Source organism: Paralichthys olivaceus, chromosome 5 (genome assembly GCF_024713975.1).
Source record: "Paralichthys olivaceus isolate ysfri-2021 chromosome 5, ASM2471397v2, whole genome shotgun sequence".
Lineage (NCBI taxonomy): Eukaryota > Metazoa > Chordata > Actinopteri > Pleuronectiformes > Paralichthyidae > Paralichthys > Paralichthys olivaceus.
In genome coordinates, this window is record NC_091097.1 from 9863593 (window position 1) to 9884578 (window position 20986).

General features: G+C 39.8%; 1 protein-coding gene across 1 annotated transcript in view; it reads right to left on the minus strand.

Moving 5' to 3' along the window:
* Nucleotides 1-1451: 1451 nt before the first annotated feature.
* Nucleotides 1452-20986, minus strand: part of hs3st4 (heparan sulfate (glucosamine) 3-O-sulfotransferase 4) — a 71031-nt gene continuing 51496 nt past the window's right edge. Inside the window, exon 2 of the mRNA XM_020094450.2 lies at nucleotides 1452-3585. Coding sequence (XP_019950009.2) covers nucleotides 2931-3585 — 655 coding nt within the window. The 3' untranslated portion in view covers nucleotides 1452-2930. The remainder of the gene's footprint in view (nucleotides 3586-20986) is intronic.

The window sequence follows — 20986 nt, forward strand, 5'->3', positions numbered from 1 at the left end:
GTCTTTCATGGATAGCTCTCGCAGGATGGATCACAGTGCTTTGCCTTTACCTAAAACAAGCAAGTGGTACAAAAGAAGGTGTGTGTGTGTGTGTCTCTATTAATGAGTGGTGGGAGCCAAGTTTTAACTTTAGAGAGGAATTCCCTCATGCATGTGATCCTGGAATTGCAAATGACGGAACAAGTGCATATTCATAGATGAACATAGTCCTCATCTGTCCAAATAACACTGTAGGGGGCCTTGTGCGGTTTCTTTGAGCATCTCTACACTGTGTGAATGCCTGGTTTAGAGGGTTGATTATTCATGTTCTAAAGCTTGGGGAAAATTGTGAATAAATAAGTAATGATAAAGGCTTAATGTGGCAATCTCAAAGATTTCTGACCTGGTTGATTTGGCTACAATTGTAGTTGCTGGTGGTTTAATACTACAGCTCCCAGAATTCTGTGGGCAGCAAAAAAAATCATTTTAATAAAGCAGCCAGGCAATACATGGCCTTTTTTTTCACTGTTCTGTGAGCAACCATGATCTGATTTTGTGCTGCACACAGCACGAGTCTGTGAGCATGCAGGGCGATGTGAAAGGAGTTGCTCTCCTTCTTGCTGAGAAGCTGGAGGTGTGCAGCCTGTCGCCTGCAGCTCTTCATCTAACAGCTCACTGTGGCTGCTCCTTCTTGTTCCATTACTCCCTGCAATATTTCAAACTGACCTACTGATGGAAAATGCCAAAAATGACTGTTGAACGATAGCGGTAAGTGCCAAGCTCCACTGATAAACACATTGCATTTGCTGTGACTACATCATAAGAAAAGTCAGGTTTTTCACCAGATAAATGCTTTCAATACAACACTGCAGCAGTAGGAAATATTACCTTATGATCAGTCAACCAGATGAAAATATTGCATAAATATTACAATGCTTTCATCAGTGAACCATAGGCTCAATCTCCTTTGTGTTTCCTCGTTTGGCAATAGACTGCGACTTAACTGAAACTTAGTACATATGATCTGTAGGATTTTCATTTGAGTATTAGCACGTCTTGCTTGCAGTTTGGTTGTCTTCATACAGAGAACTGCAGCTTCCCACATATCCCATATCGACTCAGAGGATGACGTGTGTGGAGAGAGGGAAAGAAAGTGAGGGAGAGGAAGAAAAAGCTCAGAGACACAGAGATTGTCAAGAAAACACCAAGGTATGGCTGCAAAAAAAAAAAAAAAAGGAAGTGGAAGTTGTGACTGTGGGATAGTAAGACTCCAAGGTAAGTGTTCAGGCTTGGTGCTACAAAGGGCAGTATAGTGCTTACTTTGATTGAATCAATTGCTCTGTGTAAGTAGCTGCTGGTGCCAGCCTCCCCAGGGTGAAAGAGAGGTCTGCAGAGAGTGAACCAATCCAGCCATCCATGACCAGAGAACAGGGAGGATTAACAGAGCAATGCATCATAGCTGTAGCAACCAGTAATGTATAGCAGACTGTATTTATTGACTCATTGACTGTATTGATTGTCTCAATTGATGAAAAGTCCAGAGACAACACACAGACGCACAGCGAGTTATGCAAAAAAACCCACAAAATAAAGCAGAGATAATGGGGTCATGTTGATATTTCATTGCATGAGTAAAAGAGCATTTCACAGCAAAACCCTGTTATCTTCAGCACAAGCTTCTGCCCAGTTAGTCCTGCTGATCACAAGTGTTTGGTAGTAAACCTCTGGTTACAGCACGTTTCCCTGGCAGACATCAGTTCACTCAAGCTAAGTACATACAGTAATTACTTGGTAATTTACCTGGGCATGTATGTAGGTTTTTCCGCACCAGCAAATTCTCTCTGACATTGACATTGTTCCAGCAGCAGCGCTTTTATTTAACACGCCATTAATCTCTAATGACAGAAGAGCACGTCGCAGCAGATGTTTGTGAACAAATCTCTGCTCGGTCCTCTGCCGATGTTCTTCACCCTCATTGACATGTATTACTCTGACAAGTAAGAGGGTCAACAAGGCAAAAACTCAAGTGAGAGTAAGTTGATATTTTAGGTGCATTTTGGTAACAGGAAATAGTTTTTGTTTGTTTTTTGTCAGGATGCATAGTGAACCCTTGGTATTTGTAGTACATGGATTCATTTGTCAAATTATGCCAAAACCACTGATACTGCACCACAACTGAGTGCATGGTCATCAGTATGCTAATGTTCGACTATGCAGTGAAACAATCCAATTATTGGATGACGGCCACTGTACATCAGCTCTCTTATTGAATATGTGTGCAATTAATGAGTGCAGAGGAACTAGAACGCTGAAACTGAGTAAATTAACACTTTGGTAAACTTAGACTGACAAAAAAAATAATAAGGATTGTCACTCAGAATATGGACGGCTGAAAAGATGAGCCCATGTCAAAGGATTATTCTACTATATGACTTATTTTTCTCTCTTCTAAAGCAGCTGGACAGTGTTGAAAGAAATAATACAAAGCTCTTATTGGCCTTAGCCACTGAAATAGAACATTTTTTGTGCTGAATGCTGGTGAGTGGGTGTGAGGGCAAGAAACTGCAGGAAAACTAAAGGGAGAAAAAACGGGCAGAGTTTACCCTTAGGTCTCATGAGGTAAGGACACTTAACTCATCGCATGCATTGCCATAGTCAACATGATTTTTATATCAGCTCTATGCTTTAAAAACAAAAGGAATAAATCATCTCCTTTTCACAAATATAAATATATTTTATGTTTAGTATATACAATAATGATTTTTCCATCATGACCATTAGTATTGAAGGGAGAGAAAAAGCATGTCAGTAAACTCTTGCTAATGGGTACAGACACTGCAAAGACAGCCATGACTGATTGGCGTGCTCAAGCACTCTCTCTGTAGACGAAGCGAGACAAGTTTTAGTGAGAAGGCTGGTGGTGTGGCTGCGCAGTGCCATCCTGCAGTCTACTAGTCCTGAGAGCTACGGGATTCACTGTCGTCCTCCAGCTCCCATTCAAAGTTCTGTCCGGTCATTTGGTAGAACATCATGTTAAAGGGTTTGTAGAACTTGTGCAGCCGCCGAATCACGTCCGTGTCAATTTTAGGGTGAGTTCTCCCTTTAGACTTGCCAAGGCATCTGGGAGTGCTGCTGTCCTCTGGCTTCTTCAGACAGGGAAATCCTTTAGTTTTATTGAAGTAAAAGTGTTTGTCTGTGACGATCCGCTTCAGTCCCAAGAAGTCTTGGACTTTGGCCATCTCACCGGCGGGATCCACGATCAGCCGCTCCCCGCTGACAAAGTGCATCTGGGACAGAGGGAAATACTGCATCCAGCTCTCCAGGTGGAGCGCATATATTCCTATACGCAACGCGCTCCATGAGGCGTCTATAAGACCCAGCGTCCGGTTCTTAAAAGCCAGAACCTCAAAGGTGGGAATCTCTGGTTTCTTGGACAAAGTCTGCGTGTAGTCTGAAATGGCTCTGGTGACAGGATTACGCACCACTATAATAAGCTTGATGTCCCTGGCCATAGAGTGGATGCGCTTTGGGGCATGGTTAGTCACAAAGTAGCTGGGTGTCTTCTCCATGGTGATCTGCCCCTCCAGTGTCGAAGGCATCAGGTCTCTGGGAACAGACAGCAGAAGAAAAAGAATAGCTTAGCACGGTATTATCCAGAGCACCTCTTGCAGTGCAAGGGAAATACCCAAAGACACAGTGCAAGCAAATCTGGTACATTTATTAAGCAGTACATTATTTGAAATTACAAGTGAAAATAACAGTTATTATCACCGGACATTATGTTGTGAGGAGAAACATACAGCTAATTACATCCATGGAGTAATATGCAAGAGATAAAAGAAAGAAGATGAAACGGCAGGCAAGCAAGTGTGCTCATTGCTTAATTGACTCCATCTGTGTTACTCCAGGAGCTGTTTTGGAACTTTAATAATGAGTTCACTGCATATCATTAATACCGGGGTGCCTGGGGTATTGTTTTGTCATACATTTATTATGCATGCTAGCTTCACACTCTGTGCAGGCAGTTTTATTTCTAATGCACATGCACTTCCCCTGCAATGGGTGCACGCAGCTCCTTTCTTCTCCTTTCTGCACTACATTTATGGTTCGAGGCAGTTCATTTAAGGCAGGAGTGATTAATTATCAGATTCAAGGTGATAATTTGTAGTACAATAGAAATGTCCCCGCTTTGAGAAATTTATCTTGGGGATAACGGGAAGTCATTTGCCATTGCCACAAATATTATGTTCAGCTCAGCTGCCGAGAATGAGTTGTAGGAAACGACGGTGCGGAGGCAAGTACATTATATGCACAGAAGGATGTCTTGTTTCCAGTTTCTATTTTTGTATCAGTAATAAAGCATAGCATTTGCCTCAAGCAAATCCTTATCAAATGTTTACACTGATGTTCATTGCAATCCGTGCTGTTTTCTTTGTTTGTAGGCTATGCGATTCCGTGCTAAATTGGTACATTAAATCCTCTGCGAGACACGTCATTTATTTAACTACTAACAAATACGAGCTCAGGAGCTCCACAATATAATGTAAAGGGAAGTAGAATCAAAGCACTCAGACGGTTTATTTCCTCCCAAATTAAGTAATGTTTGCTTTGAAATTAACGTATTTAAAAAAAAAAAAAAACAGCCAACCAAAATCTCAACTACTCCACACTGGACACTCACAGAGTTAGTTGCAGACAATTCTGCATGATTTTTGAATAAAACCTATTTCCCTCTCCCTGCAAAATATTTTTCCATTTGTCTGCCCTGCAACACAGACCTATGGTTGTAACGATATAGTCACATCAATCATTTGCATCTTGGACATATTCTAAATTAACTGTTCTCCAGCAAAGAATCCAATTTACCCTGCAAAACATAAGAGCTGTTATGCACATATCGACCACCCTCACACGCATGCACCCATGGATACTGGGCTGAAAGTCTCACAAGTGGCCTGGTAATTGCATCTCAGTAACAGTATTGCCTTCCTGATGGGTAATTTCCCTCTGGATTATGTTTGTCCCTTGACGGTATAGAACTGTGGTTACTTGTGGACCTGTAATGGGATATTAAACATATCTACAGATAGAATGGTGACTTGAAAGAGTATTAGTTTTCATTATATTCCATCTTATTCAAGTCTTCCTTCCTCACAATAATGAATGGATAAAGATTTTTGTAACCTTTCAAGGACTTCAGCTCTGTCTGCCACTTAACAACAAAGTGCAGTTGGTGGTCCGAGGGCGCAACATCACCATGTGCGGTAGTAAAAAAGATGCTCAAATATACCGCAGCGAATCACCTTGAAACAACCACTATCCTACTTTATGGACATGAGCGGCAGCATCTCACTGGTAATGTGTTGTGCATCTTTGGAGCATATCCAATTGACAGGACAGATGTACAATGTCCAAGGTTACCTTTTTGAAGATGCGCACATAACAAGCTAATGTCCTCATTGAGCTTGATGCTAATCATCACACGTTTAATTATAAAACAATGGAAACCGCACAAGCCAAATACTTCTGTTGATTTTGATTGGGAATCAGTCATGGATCATGTGCATCTAAAATCTCTGTGGGAGGGTGAAGCGGGATAAAAAAATCAAAATGCTGATAAACAAGCAGATTTCTCCGTGCGTGGCAAATGACTCCTCTGGCCTTGTAGTCTTGTGGAGCCGGAAAAACAAGTTAACTCTCGCTTTTGTTTTTCTTCGCATCAGCTGCTCAGCTCAACACAGGTCATTCAGGTGGGTAGGTAAATAAAATCTGAAGCGCTAAAGAGCCCTGGCAAACCATCTGCTGTTTACTACCCTACTCTCTGGCATTTCACACATGTCCAAAGCTTTATTTACATAGCAAACGGAAGTGTGAAGACAGAGGCTCTTCAAGCTCAGAGTAACTTTTAATGATCCCCACCATGGGAAACCTGAAGCAATATGCCTACAAGATTGTTGCATTGAGGAATATAAGGATGCATACATAACTATGATTCTTCACTGCTCAGAATGCATTTTCATTACCGTTCTGCAACTTGCAAAAATACTTAAAATAGCCACAGCATTTACTGAAATCCGTCAAATATGTAACAATACAGAAAGTTGATCTTTAAAATGCTCTAACACCAGTTGTAACAAGAAAACATGTCCATTTCACACCCCCTCACGCAAAACTCTCAGAGATGCCCAGTCGTCTCTAAGGGTTGATTTGTCATTCTGAACGCGCGGTGTACCAAAACGCAGCAAATTTTAGTGTTGGTTAAGACAGAAACCAATCTTCGCAGATAATCATAACTCTTCATGCCAAGTGCGCTGGAACATGCCCAGACATTTAACTCAATGTTTCATTATGCTCTGTCAAACTAGTGCAGGGGGAATATTTTGAGGCATGATGAGGTGAGGGATCACACTAATTTACATTCTCAGATACTAATAGGTCCAAGCTGTTTCTGGAGGAATCGAGTTTCTCCAGAGGAGCTTAGTTGTTTCTAATAAACTCTGGCAGAGAAATAAAAGCTCCCCCAGTCTCTCATTTGGATTGATCACGACCCGACTGCAGAGCATCAATCCGCCAAGCTCCCTCCATGTCATGTCAAATACAATCAATTATTCTAAAGGAGTCCACTCATAATAAGCTCCTGAGTCCTCGGAGAGCACGTTTTGAAGACAGTGCCAGAGATGTGGGCATGACTAAAACAGCTCTGATCCTCTAAGTAATTCCTTAAAAAAAAATGATATGATGATTCGGAAGTGTGAAATAATGAAACGTCTCATCTTTTGTGTCCTGTCATCAATGACTCAGTAACACAGAGTAATGCTTCTGTCACGAAGGTGCAAGAATCTCTCTGCTTTTGTGGAAAAATTTTAAAAATGTAATTGAATGAAGGAGATGTTTAAAGACGAAACCACCATCAGTCATCAACTTTATGAAGACTATTCTTTGAAAAAAAGTCATGGTGTAACACTTTCAGAACACTTTCACACCGATCTTGGACTTTGAGTTCAGTCCAAACCGTGTAACGGGTGTGAGAGGTGCCTTGGATCAACTGACAAAAATAAGGTCCAACAAAAAAGGTGGTCTCAATCAGGACCGAACTGAACCATGGTTCAAAGCACCACTTTTGAAGTTAGTTTGGACTTTCGGACCAATTGCAGGAGACTGAGACAGTGTTAAAAAACAGAAGAAAAAAAAAAGCGGAAGCTGCTCACAGGATTGTCTCTGACGATATAAAGTTTGAATGACGGGGATGGTCATTTTACTGGTAGTATTAAAAAATGTATATTTCAGTGGCAACGAAATTAACAAAGTGAATCCGCTCATTCATCTTTCAATGGGTGATGGTCTTGGATCTGCTTGCGTGAATCCAAAACTAACCAGATCAAATGTTTACGACTGAACAAAGACATGAACCTTGGTCCAGACTTTCAGGTGTGAAAACGGCCTTGAACTCCAGTGCGGGCAGACAACAGAGAGGAAAACAAATGGTAATTGTATTTCAGTGGCACTCTGAGTCCGAATGCAAATGCAAAAATCAGTTGATGGTGTGAGCAGCTATTCGTCAACAATAGTCAGTCAGGACATTTGAAGTGAGAGATCTGTGGTCAGTTTGCAATGAATAATCCCATTATTCCACCCTGAGTGACAAGTCTGTGATTGCAGCAGCACAAAGAACAAAAACATGAGTTAACTGAGCAGCGGAGAAATAAATAAATGCAATAAAAGAGAAAAAAAAATGGTAGGTCAAATGAGTCATTCTTCAGTCTGCTCACAAGTGGATGCGTACTTGGCACATACAAAAACAAGCCTACAGGGCAGAGCAAAGGGTCCTCGTGGGTCTGTTATGGAGTGGGAGGCAATGTTTTGTCACAGTTAAGGTGCAACTTTTAGAAGAAAAACAAACACAGAGTAGCTTGCCCTTCTCAGTGATCAGATCAGGCTCCAGTAATGGTGGAGGGTTGCGTTTGTTTTTGTTTTTCCTCAATCTCAATCTGACCTTTTCACCCTGAGTGTAGTGAAAGGATCCTATAATTGGTCTCGCCTCGGGGCAACCAGTGGCTCGAGTTCTGTAATATACATAGATCTGCTGTAGGTTAAATCCTGCGTTGGATCATTTTTCTTTACATGAACCTTTATTTCTGTTGTCATGCTCCATGTAGATGCTTATTATAATTACTTCTTTCATTTCTAATTTCATCTTGAACGTGAAACAGCAGCATTATATCACATCTCATGATAACTTACTGATCCAATTCTGCCTTTATTAAACATCCAGTAACTGAATTGAAGATTGTAAAGCTCAGTTGGAAATTCAAATATAAAAACCATCTCGCTGCGTCTCACACTGCTGACTCACACCTATTACTTCTCCATATTCTCCTTTAAACTAAATGACAACATACACTCAATTTCCACTTGATTACAATTAAAGCTACAAATTATGCAATATGTGTGTAATATAATGCCATATAATATCGTAATAATATGATCAGTATAATACAACAGTCTTGCAATGCTATAAAGTCGGGCGTTTTCAGTTTGTTTTAGATTTCCAAGAGCCTTTCTCGGGGAACACAGATCAGCCCTTTTGTTGGTTTTTGTCGAAAATGCTTTGGCGTTGCTCCCACTTGGGCTCCTCTGTCAATCGTTGTATCCGGCCCACCCTTTTTTAAATACACGGGTGTGATTGGCCCAACCTTTTTAGAAATTGATTCGGATCAGCGATAAAGCAGATTAAAAATAATGTTGGCCTGGCATACAGATTGGTGTACCAATGTTTTCCTGGTCTGATATTAAATGTGTAACTTAACAACGTTGATATAAAACATGGTCCAGTTACGACTACGTTTCCTTCGTGTTTTTGCTGTTTCCGTTCAGATGTATTTTGATGCAATTTACAGAAGACAGGGTTGTCTTGTTTGTGTTGATTTTAAACTGAGAAATGTGAAAACCTCAATCTCTTTCTGCCTTTGCTCCAATGAGACCACCACATAAAATTTGCACAACCTTTCTGGTAAACATGAACATGAAGTCTTCAGGACCTGTTAAAAGAACCTATTTTCTAGTTCTCGACTCTTTGAGCTATCTGATCCTACATGAACACAACATTTTCTGCCCAAGTTTAGAATTCTTCTGATGAGAGATATTTCCACAGTATATTTTTGTTCTGTTCCTCCCTCTGCTTTTGGTGTAGAACAGTTGTAAACAATGGTATCAATCAGTTAAGGTCGTGGATTTAGCTTTGTTAGGTCTAGGCACAAATAACTTTGTTAGATCTTATCAAACAACCACTGAGTCCGTCATCTCACCTACACAGACTCACCTTGAAACTCCTCACTAATTAAATATAACACTTTGGGCCTGGTGGTTGGTCATATGCCAAATTATCCTCTAAAAAAGTAATTAATCAACTTTATTACCATTAGTGTCTCCTAAATTCAGTTAGTTCTAGTGACAAGCAAACCATGTCTGCATGACAAGAAGAATAAAATGGTGGGATTAATTAAAATCGCAACACAGCCTCCCCACTCTAAATAAGCCCATTATACGTGCACTGCTGCAGGACTGTGGGCTCTTGCAGAATAGTTGAGGACAGAAATGACAGCTGGTCCTGATCAAAACCTCATTCCCAGCTCTCTTCTTGGGATCCCCTGAAGACTGTCCCGCTTCCAACAGTGGGCAAAGCCAGGTACCTCTCTCCCCACATCACCAGACTGCAGTGCCGAGATCTGAGCCTGTGTTCGGATGCCCTTTGGACATAAAACGTGGCAACGAGGGAAACCGCGAGGATGTTTGGAATGCTGCATCACCCCCCATCATTAGTCTGCAACACTGTATATATGAGCCTGAAAGTTAGTCTATTTTTAACTGTATTCAAGTCCATGGAGGAATCAATGCAATCTTATCTCAAATCAAAGACTCAAAGGACATTGCTGTGTTCCACTTCAGCGTGTCTAGTTTTAAAGTTAGTGTGTCTATTAAGAGGGACTGGTTCCTCCTCACAGACCTAAATATACAGTACAGACCCTATACATTAAATAATAATCTTTTATACTGGCTCATCTGTTCTGAAAGAAAACAGCAGCAGTCTGCCAGAGCCCTGAAGGTGATTTGCTTCTTTTATTGTCATTTGCTTGTTTGTTTATTTGCCTTTGGATGTGCGGTTGAGAGCACTTCAGGCTACACTCATTCAATTTGATCACAATTGCCCTCAATATTCTGTTATTGATGTTGCCACTACAAAAACAAGCGTTGGTGATGTGTTGGTCCCCGCTCATCCCTCGCCACTTTCACAGGATACAGCTCTGACGTGAAAATACGACATGAAAACTGTGTATTGTTTAATGTGCTGTGCCGACTTGTGTAACATGATTTTAGTTTAAACATAAACAGCGTTGTTCCAAGTTTTTTTCATTCATCTCTGCATCTTCCATAATTGGAAGTCACACCTGAATACGTCAGAGTCAAAGGCTAAAATTTACATCCGCAAAATGTTGCAGATCCGGCTCAGTTAAGCAGAACCAATTAATATGACAGTTTGAACATGATAGATTTCCTAGCCTTAGAAAAATGTCTGGTTTCTTTCAGAGTCCAATCATCTCCCTGAAGCTGACCACATGAACTACACAGCATGAATCTGACTGCAATGTATGAAGCAGCATTTTACACAAATGCCGGGCTCACTGATGACCACATGACATTTGTTAGATCTTGTGAAGCATACTTGTATTAAGGTTCATCTAAGGTAACAAGCCCAGAACAATATGTGTGTAAAATTAAAAATTGTCATTTTATTAATAAGAGCATTTTTGTTGTTTTTAATTACCAATTATGCTCCATGCACCAAGCCTGCAGTCAAACAATATCTTACAATGAATCAGTAATTGTGTGGGTGCAGAAGATGAAATCAGAAGCTGCTAGAACAGAGCAGGTCACAGCAAAGTAAAGAGCATATTTCATTCTCTGCAACCAAAAGAAAAACATATTTCTGAATGTACAAAGACATAAAATGAAGATTTTGTATAATGTAACCTTATATAGTTCTGTGTTGGTGTACTATGTTGTGTTCAGGAAGGTGAGGCAGTCTGTCTCTGTTTAACACACACACACACACACACACACACACACACACACATATATATATAAATGTGGTGGAATGCATGAGGTTATATTTTGGCACCCCAATCTGTTAAACACCTAAACATGAACCTTTCCAAGAAATTACCTATCACAGCCACTTCTTTCCTCCATTTTTTAGTCCACTTCATTATGGAGCTGTAGGTCAGTGTGACATCACAAAGGAGGAGGCTGCACAAACTCTTTGCCTTTTTCTGTGCGACAGATAAGTGCATATACACAGTAATAGAGACAGAACTACACTCAGTGAATCAGCTGAAACTCTGCAGCTTTCCACTTTTAGAGAAGTTTAAGGTGATTCACAACATGTCAGGATGAATATCAGGGAGAAGGTATGATAGGCAAACTTGTTATTTCTGCCATTTCACATATTGCAGAAATGGGTAATGTTTTAAACTATTGGGAAATGTTGGAATGTCTGTGGAACAGTAAAACTATCACTGCTCTTCACATATTTTAGCAGTTTTTATTTATTTATTTATTATGGGGTTTATGTATTAACTTAAATCTAAATTAATTTGTTAGTACCAACCTCAAGTAGAACATGTTTAAGTTACAAAAGCCCTTTTGTTGCTAGACTCTAAATCTAACAGATTACAATATCAACAGCTCATTGGAAGAAAATGTAACATGGTTAATTGAATAGTTAAAATGTAAATGTATAGTTTAACAGCATTTTTTACAGATTTGAGAGCTTACCGTGACTCCAGCTCTGAGCTCGGCAGGTATTTCATTGTCATTGGAATTAGTTGACAAAGATAAACCGGAGCCATAAATATTCATAAAATAATCACACTACAAGTGTTGGCTTGCTGAGTGAACTTGTCAAACCATAACTTTGAATTCATACAAATAGGCCCTGGGATATATTATGATTTAAGAGTCATTTATCTATACGGTCTGCAGGCTGCAGTTAAATGTTTTACATCCAACAATGAGCTGCCTCCGGCATGTAACTCTCTTTATCCCTGATCCAGTGAACACAAGGTAAGATCTTGATCATTTCTAGCTGATTGCATGTCTGGCAAAAAAAAGAAAGATTTACTAATGGTCTGTACATCACCTCGTTGTTATGCATCCATTAGAATCATTAACACTATAGGCATTTAACTACAGTGTCCCTGCTCTTCCCTGTTTAATTTCTTTCTAAATCTAATTATTAGGGTGATTTAATGAAGGACAGCAGTGGACTAATAACTGCATAAAAAAGTCATTGAATCATAATTCTTGTGCGTTGCCACTGCAGGAGCGTCTCCGTCAGCAGAAGTGCTACAACTGCATCGTGACTCACGTTTGACCCCGCGTTATAATAGGCACACGTGCAACAGCAGCACACCGACACGAAATACCAGCGGAAAGTGTATTGATCCCGTTATTAGAATGGCCATGCAACTTCAAGGTCTTTAAAATGAGTTTTAAAAAAGCGCAATGTATGTGGAGTGTTTGGTCAGCAGTTTGCCGTGACGAACGGAAATTATTTTTTTTCTCTGGGGAGGGGTGAGAGTGTATTCTGTTGAGTGACCAGCAGCCTGATTTCTTTAAGATGATTTCAGACGATACACAATCATCTTTACGATACGGCACTGAAAGCCCTTTGTAAACACTGTATTACATTTTTACAATGGTGAACATCTTGTGTGATAAGGTACTATATAATATTATGATGCTGTCAGTAAATTGTCTCGCTGTTATTCTCGCTACTGTCATCCTCACCGAACACTGCAGGTTAATACTTTTAAATGTCATCTAGGCTCTGGGTATTTTCACGAATGTTTCCAACATCCCCATGACAGGCGATAAGAGAGAAAGAAAAGAGATGAAAAAGAGGAGGCATGAAAGAGCGTATCTATTACCTATGTATGTGAATTTTACCCATTTCCTCTCTCTCTTTCTTTGCACAAAAATGTCTCACATATGTTTTAAAATAAAATTCGGGAGTAAAGGCACCATAGAAAGTCGACCAGTCAAACACTGTGGCACAAGTTAAATTCTTTCCAGCAGCTGTGGCAGGTCCTCTGGGCAGGTCGGCCCAGTCCCACTACACTCACTGTGAAATATTAATGTTGGGTGAAGCGTTAGAAGAGAAAGAGGCTGAGAATGTGTCATTGGTAGATATGAGGAAACAGCTAAAGTGTGGTAAAAACTGACACTGGGATGAAACCTATCGCTGCTAATTTTAGAACCACCAGGAGCCTTTTGAAATCTAGATATTTCTGAATGGATCAAGGTTAACTAATCCATGCAGATTATCTAAGAAATAAAAAAACAGCGTTAAGGATTCAAGCATTTTAGTGGCAGGTTGTCTCTCACTGGTGGAACACATTAGCTCTCATATTAACTAAGAAGTGCATACCATTGTCTTTAAATATTTACTTAAATTTTGTCATTCATTCTTCTATATGTTTTTATTTCCTCCACCATGTTTATGTTTGTTTGTATTTAAAGGTGAAGTTATGAAAGTATTGTTTTATGGATTCATTTGTACAATATTTAAAGGTTGTTAGTGTTGTGATGCATGTAAAAACACCATATGGTCAAAAGTAAGTGGACACCCTTGGTTACTTGTAGTTTTTTTTTTTCTTCAAGGGCTGTTTCCCTGGTTTGGGAGAGACCCTGCAATTCCCAAAAAGGGATAATCCAATGCTAAACCTCAGAACAATATCTTAGAATTTTTTTTATTCTTCCTTCATTGTGTCAGTGCCATTGTTAACAATGTTTGTTGTGGACAATCTTGATGAAAATGTGTTTGTTGTATGTTTGTTGACAGGATTACAGAGAAGGCATATTTATGGGACTGATATTTATGAGTGTGGGCAATTTTGTGCAGATAAAAATGAAATCCAGATCTTGAAGTTAAATGTGGTTTCATAAGTGGACTGTTGGGCCCTGGTGGAGGTACGCTACTCAGGCCATTCCAGCTGGTTTAAGAAGAAAAAGTAACTTGGCCTATGAAAAAGGAGCTTAATTGGTTGCGGCAGATTACCCCAATGCTTTGCATCCATCCATTGTTCCTGGATGTTCTGTAATTCAAAGAGCTGCAGGCTGTCCTGTAGCTATGAGCTGGGGACATATTATAAACTGGTGATAAAGTCCAAGTGAAGAGAGTGAAACCTGCCATAAGAAGGGTTTATTCTTCACCTAGACCTCATGTTTTAAAATGGCTGAACAGTTCGCACAAACACTTGGATAGTCATTTGCAAGAAGGAAAAAAAAGAAAACTATTGATTTTTTGAGTAATCTTCTTTTCAACTGATTTCCATCAATGAGAACGCCACTTATGGACCTTTAAAACCTTTAGCCATGTCTTGGACCTTTAAAACCTTTAGCCATATCTTGAACCAGTTTATTGATTTTGCTGCAAAAGCTGCTGGGAATCACAATGTACAATTATTATCAATACACCCTTGGATTCAATTGACACAGGTGAATGCAGTCAAGGCTACACACAAACACTGGTTGTTTCTATAAGGTGAAAGGTAGTTGTGTTATTCACTTCATCACCTGTGTGTTTCAACAGGCAGAACCATAAAGATGGAGCTCTGATTTAAGGTGCAGCAACTAACAGAACTGGAAAATAAATGACTGCTGACAGGTTTGAGAAGTTTTGGAGCAAGAAACCACAGATATTTAAATGCAGAGAGTGTGCGACATGACTGAGCTGCTAAATATCAATTAACCGAAAAAGCATTCTAGATTTGCCAGCATTTCTAAATGAAGTGTCACAGCGGTAAATGTAGTAGTTTTGTTAAAGTTGACATTATGCTGCTTTGAATCAGCAAAGCGATGAAACAGCAAAGATAATAACCTTCATAATCAATCGACTGAGAGATTAGCACTACTTGAAATATTTTACATTAACACAAAATTTTGATATTTAGTCAAAGTTACAATTGCTATTCAATTCCTTGTCAAAATATATGCAAGGATATGTTTTAAACCCATGCATCATTTTTTGTCCCTGTGATCCAAATTTGTTTGGAGCTTACAGCAAGGCATCGATGTTTGCACTGTAACATCTGGATGCAAGGAAATAGGCTGCTGAGAATGTTATAATCATGCAGACAAGGTCTAAGCTGCTCCATTACGGGCTAAGCTGACCTATCAGCAGGGCTTTTGCTAATCCAAATTGTGCTTTAGCCGGCAGAGATTGCTCAATTCAGACAGTCTGCTGGGAGGGGGAACAGCTAAAAGCTAAAATAGTTCACCTGCCATATGAGCTATCATTTATAATATATTTATCTCCGAGCATCGTGTGTGCACAAAAGCTGAGCTTTTTTTTCTTCTCTCTTTTTTTTAACCAGCTAGAAAAGCTCATTTTCATGGCAGATATTCCATTTGCTCACCACATAAACGTCCGCTCTGACCAGTTCAGAGTGCCTTAAGCATGTTTTCATTTGACACGAGCTTAATAACCACAGCTGCCATACTTACATCATGCTTAAATGAGCTGAGTGACAGCTATATTTATTACTGCAGACAGCGCAAAGAACAGGACATGTTTTTCACAAAATAATTTCCCTTATATCTGACAAAAAACCTTTCAAGGTTGCTTCTGTTTTGATGGTGTCAGTTATGGGGATGCAAACAGGTACACAACTCACCATTCTGTCTCAGGGGGTCTTCCATTTTTACTCTGACATTTGTGCAGAGGCCAGGCGCTAGGTCTGGTTAGCTTTTTCATCCCAACACTGCCTCAAATATCAGCGGCTCACAGTTGGCTCCACAGGTGCACTGTGTTAGCCAGGCATGACACGACACAGGGGAAATTAATTTGCCATATAATGGTTAGTTATTTAATCACTGTAAGATTTAATCTAATACCCTAATCCCAAAGGGGGTCTTCTCCTCGTTCAGATTCATAACTGGAATAGACTGAAGGCATTAGAAACAGAGTCCACCATGAAAAGGAACCGGACTCAGCGGTGCAAGTGGGTTCAACCTGCTGTGACAGAGAAAACATGAAAACAGCCACTCCATTCAATTTCTCTCTTTATAGAGGAATGATGGCATCTGAGTTCTGTTGGTTTTTGTCATGTATATTTAATATTTTCAGGATCAAAGTGTGGCAAGTGCTGTCCTGCTCTCTCTAACTCAAAGACAGCGTGCAAAGATCTCAACGTAATGCACAGAGAGTCTTGGCGGGAACCTCTAACCTGTTTATTCTGGCAGTATTCTGCAGTGCTTACGCTGGTTAAAGCCCCAAAACCCACAGGAAGATATTCTTTATCGTTGAGGAAATGGACAGACAACACCTCAGCTGTGAAATGGCTGTCGCAAGTCATTGAACATCTCGCTGCTTTTCAATACTCAAGATGGGAGAAGATACGAGGCTGTAATCCTTGAATGGATCATGGTATAGCCCTCAGCCACGAGCAGCCTGTTTGAGCACTTCCAGTAAACCCCTGCTCACACGCTTAATCTCCCCGACAGAGGTGGTTTGATGCAGAAAGTGAACACGCCATAAACACACATGAAAAATGCAGGATAATGTTTTAGAGATATACAGATTAACTTGTGTAATCCAGGCTGCCAAAGGGAGAGCTTAAAGAAAAATGTGTCAAATGTTTATAGATAGAATAAAACCAAGTATTAAACCTTAATCTCCAAAGGCTCTTTTTCTTTTGGCATCATCATATGTTCTGTTCTATTCTGGGAAAGTAAGAGAGATCAATTAAAATTCAATTAAAAAGGTAATGGTGTAAGTAACGTCAATAAAACCTTTTTTACGAACTCTTGAAAAAAATAATGAGATGACACATTTAACTTGACTCAAACTACTTTCATTCATCTTACTGCTGCAGAAGAAGTTAATGTTCCTAAATCGGAATTGTCACGCACATAGATTTGAATTTAAATTAGCACAAAAGACAAAATACTTTGGATAGCTACCATTCATAAAAGAACCAGGTACTAAAAACAAAATCCAATAACGGAAGTGAAGTCGTCTCCACGCATATGGTTTTTCAAGTAATTTCCTGAAATGACCGAGTGCGTCAGTATCTCACAGCTATTTGCAATTAGTTTAAAAGACAAGGGTGTTAAATACACAAAGATGGCTGCTGCTCTAAACAGAAAACAGACCATATTTTTGAGTGAGTATAAGATGTGCAGTCACTTCACTGCTGTCATTTGATGTAGGTATATTTTAAATGTTTATGTGCATTTCTGACGAAACATATCAACATGGCTTTGTGAATATGAATCGGAATGCTTTGGTATTCAGTGTAGATTGTTACAGAGAGGCCATGCGAAGAACTACAATGAATTTCAAAATATAGACAATGATTAACTTCTTAGCTGAAGCAGTCACACTCGATCGCTCCCACAAAATGCTGTGAGCATCATGAGGTCACATTTCCGCTGACAGCGAATCTGAGGAGAGAAAACTAAAACAAGTGTCGTGTTTTCTGTGATGCTGCGTCCAAAGGCTGCAGCAATAGCTGAGAGCAGACACACCATCTCGGGTCTAAATGATAGTATGGTTGGCCACATGAGACAATTTACTGGCAGAGTTAGCTGAGTAATGGCTTTGCTGATACATTTAGGCAATCAGCACATATGTTTCGCCATACAGCCAGGATTAGAACAAACATCTGAGGGGGCCATGTAGTATGTGGTGTCACTGTGGCACCGTGGAAACCATTATGCTTTCAGACATATGGTTGATGCTCAGGTAGCCGCCTAGCAAACCTGCTGCAGCTGCACCTCCTGCAGCAGGGTGGTAAGATGGTGGTAATCCACACTGTACCTCAACAGTGCCTTTCGTAGCATCTGTGCTCATACAGCTATCTTTTCCTAATTTCCACTGGATGAGGATTTGAAATGTCTGCAGGGGGTTAAGGTTTGAGCCACAGCAGATACTCCCAACAGGTTTCGTTTTGGTAATGTTAGGTCAGTGTTATGGCTCCAATTTGGCATCCGTGCGAATGCTTGGCTGGCCCACATGTCTGCCAAAGTAAATCTGCTGACTGGATAATGCATTAAGAGACATACTGTGCACACCACTGTCCCCATGTGCATGTTATTACCTGATAAATGCAGGCAAAGCAAAGTACAGACTCCATGGTCTGTTGATTTAAAGTTCATGTTGTTCTTGCACAATGTTTGTCAATATTTAGTGAGTTCAAATGTAAATTAACAGTGTGTTTCTGAACCTCTGCTACTGAGCAAATGTCTGTACATTGATCATATCTGAATATTCCTCATAGCCAGAGGGGAATGGTCCTGATTTAATTTTCTGATGGAATATATCTTAGAAGTCCACTTCGTTAAAACCTGTCTCATTATACAACTGACTCTACTGCTCAAACACTGCATCGTTCGGCTCATTTTCAGACGCAGATTCTAACCTATTGCTGAAGATGAAAATCCCTGATCTACAACCAACACTTTAAGTAGGTACACTCCTACCACAGAGGATAGATGAGTCAAAGCAAACTGTCCATATGGGCTGAGTAGCATGTTTTAATTGCATGTGGATGCTGCTCTGCAATATCTCTAGCTGTCTGCATTTCACATTATTCAATTAGGTGCTGTGATCAGATGATTTGGCCGAGCAAACTGCACTGCAGCTTTTTATTGCTTCTCCCAGGCTAATGCAAAACACTGAAGGTATATAACTTTATTAAATTTTGCTTGTACCCAATATGAAAAAAAAATTGTTTCAATAAAAAACATTTTGGATAGCACATGTCAAATTCAATATCATCTTCATCTAAATCCCCTTTTTATCTGTAACACTGGAAATCTAAAACTGTTGTCTCATCTCCATCAGCAATCGATGCGCTGAGTTTTGTGTTACTGTACATCCTGCTCCCACTGTGAGCTCATCACTGATTTATCATCCCCGACGCACCAAACAGTCTTTGTTGTGTACATCAGCCAAGCCGGCCAATCCTTGAAGTTGTTACACTCCAGTTAACACGGACCCACCCTTTATATGAAAGAAAGCTCAGCTCATTTGAAGAATATAATTCCACTATTAATCTCCTCTCACAAATTGAATTGGACACCGGGGTGTGTAAAGTTATACAATAAATTAATCACCTAATGACTCTTGTACATACAAGCGATATATACCCATGATAGCAGTGATGGAATGGTGGGAATGTTAAAGGTTGAGGTCTTACCAAAGCTGCAAACAACATTGACAAACACAAGCTGTAATCTTACACTGAAAGTTCAGACATCAGTTATAAAACAAGGGAATTTTTTTCTTCTTCAAGACGTTAAAGCAATAAACATGTGATGAAAGCTCGAAACAACTTAGCCAGAGGCCTTCTCCAGTGACTTTATCAGCTCATTCTAGTGTCAGTGAGGGAGTTTGTTTCTTGAAGTGACACATGATTATATGCTCCAGTAAAATTTAGTGTTAATGTAGCTTTGGTGTGAAGTGGGAAAATGAGGGCAGGGATATCAGGCTGCTATTTCATTAAACATTAATCGGGTGTTGCACCTCACTTTTTGTTTTTTAATAAAACATTACTGGGAGAACAGTTGATTGAGTTTATGTGTATTCATATAGCTGTTTGTGTGTTTTTATTCCCTGAATTGCAGAATACGACAATGATACCTTCCAATAGATTACACACGTTTTATATTCTGCACATCAAAGACTACTAAATAAAAGCAAACTTAATGCATTTGGTTTGATTATTTGGTATTTCTATGGGTGTGAATTGCTCCATTCCACGATCACCTCTCATTTGACCTCACCAACGCTCTTATGTTGGAATCGGAGCAAATCCTTTCAGCCAGATTCTTAAATCTCATGGAAACCCTTCACAGGAGAGCGGAGGCTGTTTTAGCAGCAGATGAATGGCAATAGTTTTAGAATAAAATGTCCAAGTATCCTCAGCTTGAAAAATTGAATTGCAGGCAATACTTTGAATTATATTCCACAATGTTCTTCATCTTGACATAATGCATTTTATATGCTTTGTTTGTTTTTTTTCTACCTTTTTTGTATAATTGCATTCCCAGTGCATTCATTCTTGTCACTTCCTGCAGTATCTCTGAGCAGATGTTGGCATAATTAATATTACACACCACAATCATCTTTCACACAACAAGGACTTGTGGTTTAAAGTGGAAATGACACACTCTTTGCCTCTCACACTACTTGTATCTTGGAGAAATGATGAAACTAATGGTGACTTCCACAGGGATAATCTCAGATGAACTGAAACGGGCATGGAGTTATTAATGTTTTTAATGGACAGTTTTTATATCAGAGCATGGCAGTTAAAAGCCTGTCAGAAAGAATTTTCCCCTCAATTAATCCTCTGCTCAGTTGTTCACATGATCAGGTTTCAAATGTGCGTTTTTAAGTCAACAGGCACCACTAATCTTTACAAACCCAGCTGAATGTTGTGTGCAAAACCTTTGGCAATTTGCATGACTCACGTTAATATTCAGACACTCCAGAAGCATGTAATGCGTTGTTTTTTTTTTCTCGGTTGTAACAAGCACAAGCAGTGTTTTGCTGCTTGTCTGGGGGGAGGTTTTCTGAGCCGGGAGATTTTCAGGGCATATTATGAGAGACAATATTATCACGGGGTCCACCTGATGATTGCCTCATTATAAATGGTCTCCACATTGGCTTTTACCTCAGCGAGACAGAGGGCTATTAAAAGATGCCTTATTCTCTTGCTGGATGTTCATTATTTCTTACAGTTAAGGGTGTTGACGTCTCAAACAAAAACCCTGAAGTGACCAGCCTCAGGCTTGTCAGAGGGAGTGGAGATAAGCCTGCATATGCATTCACCCTGTTTGCATTTGGCTCAAATGACCAAGAATGATGGGGTGCCTTCATGATAATGTCATTTCTGCCAACAGGCATATTTTCTTTTACCCAAGTGATGTTTGTCTAACC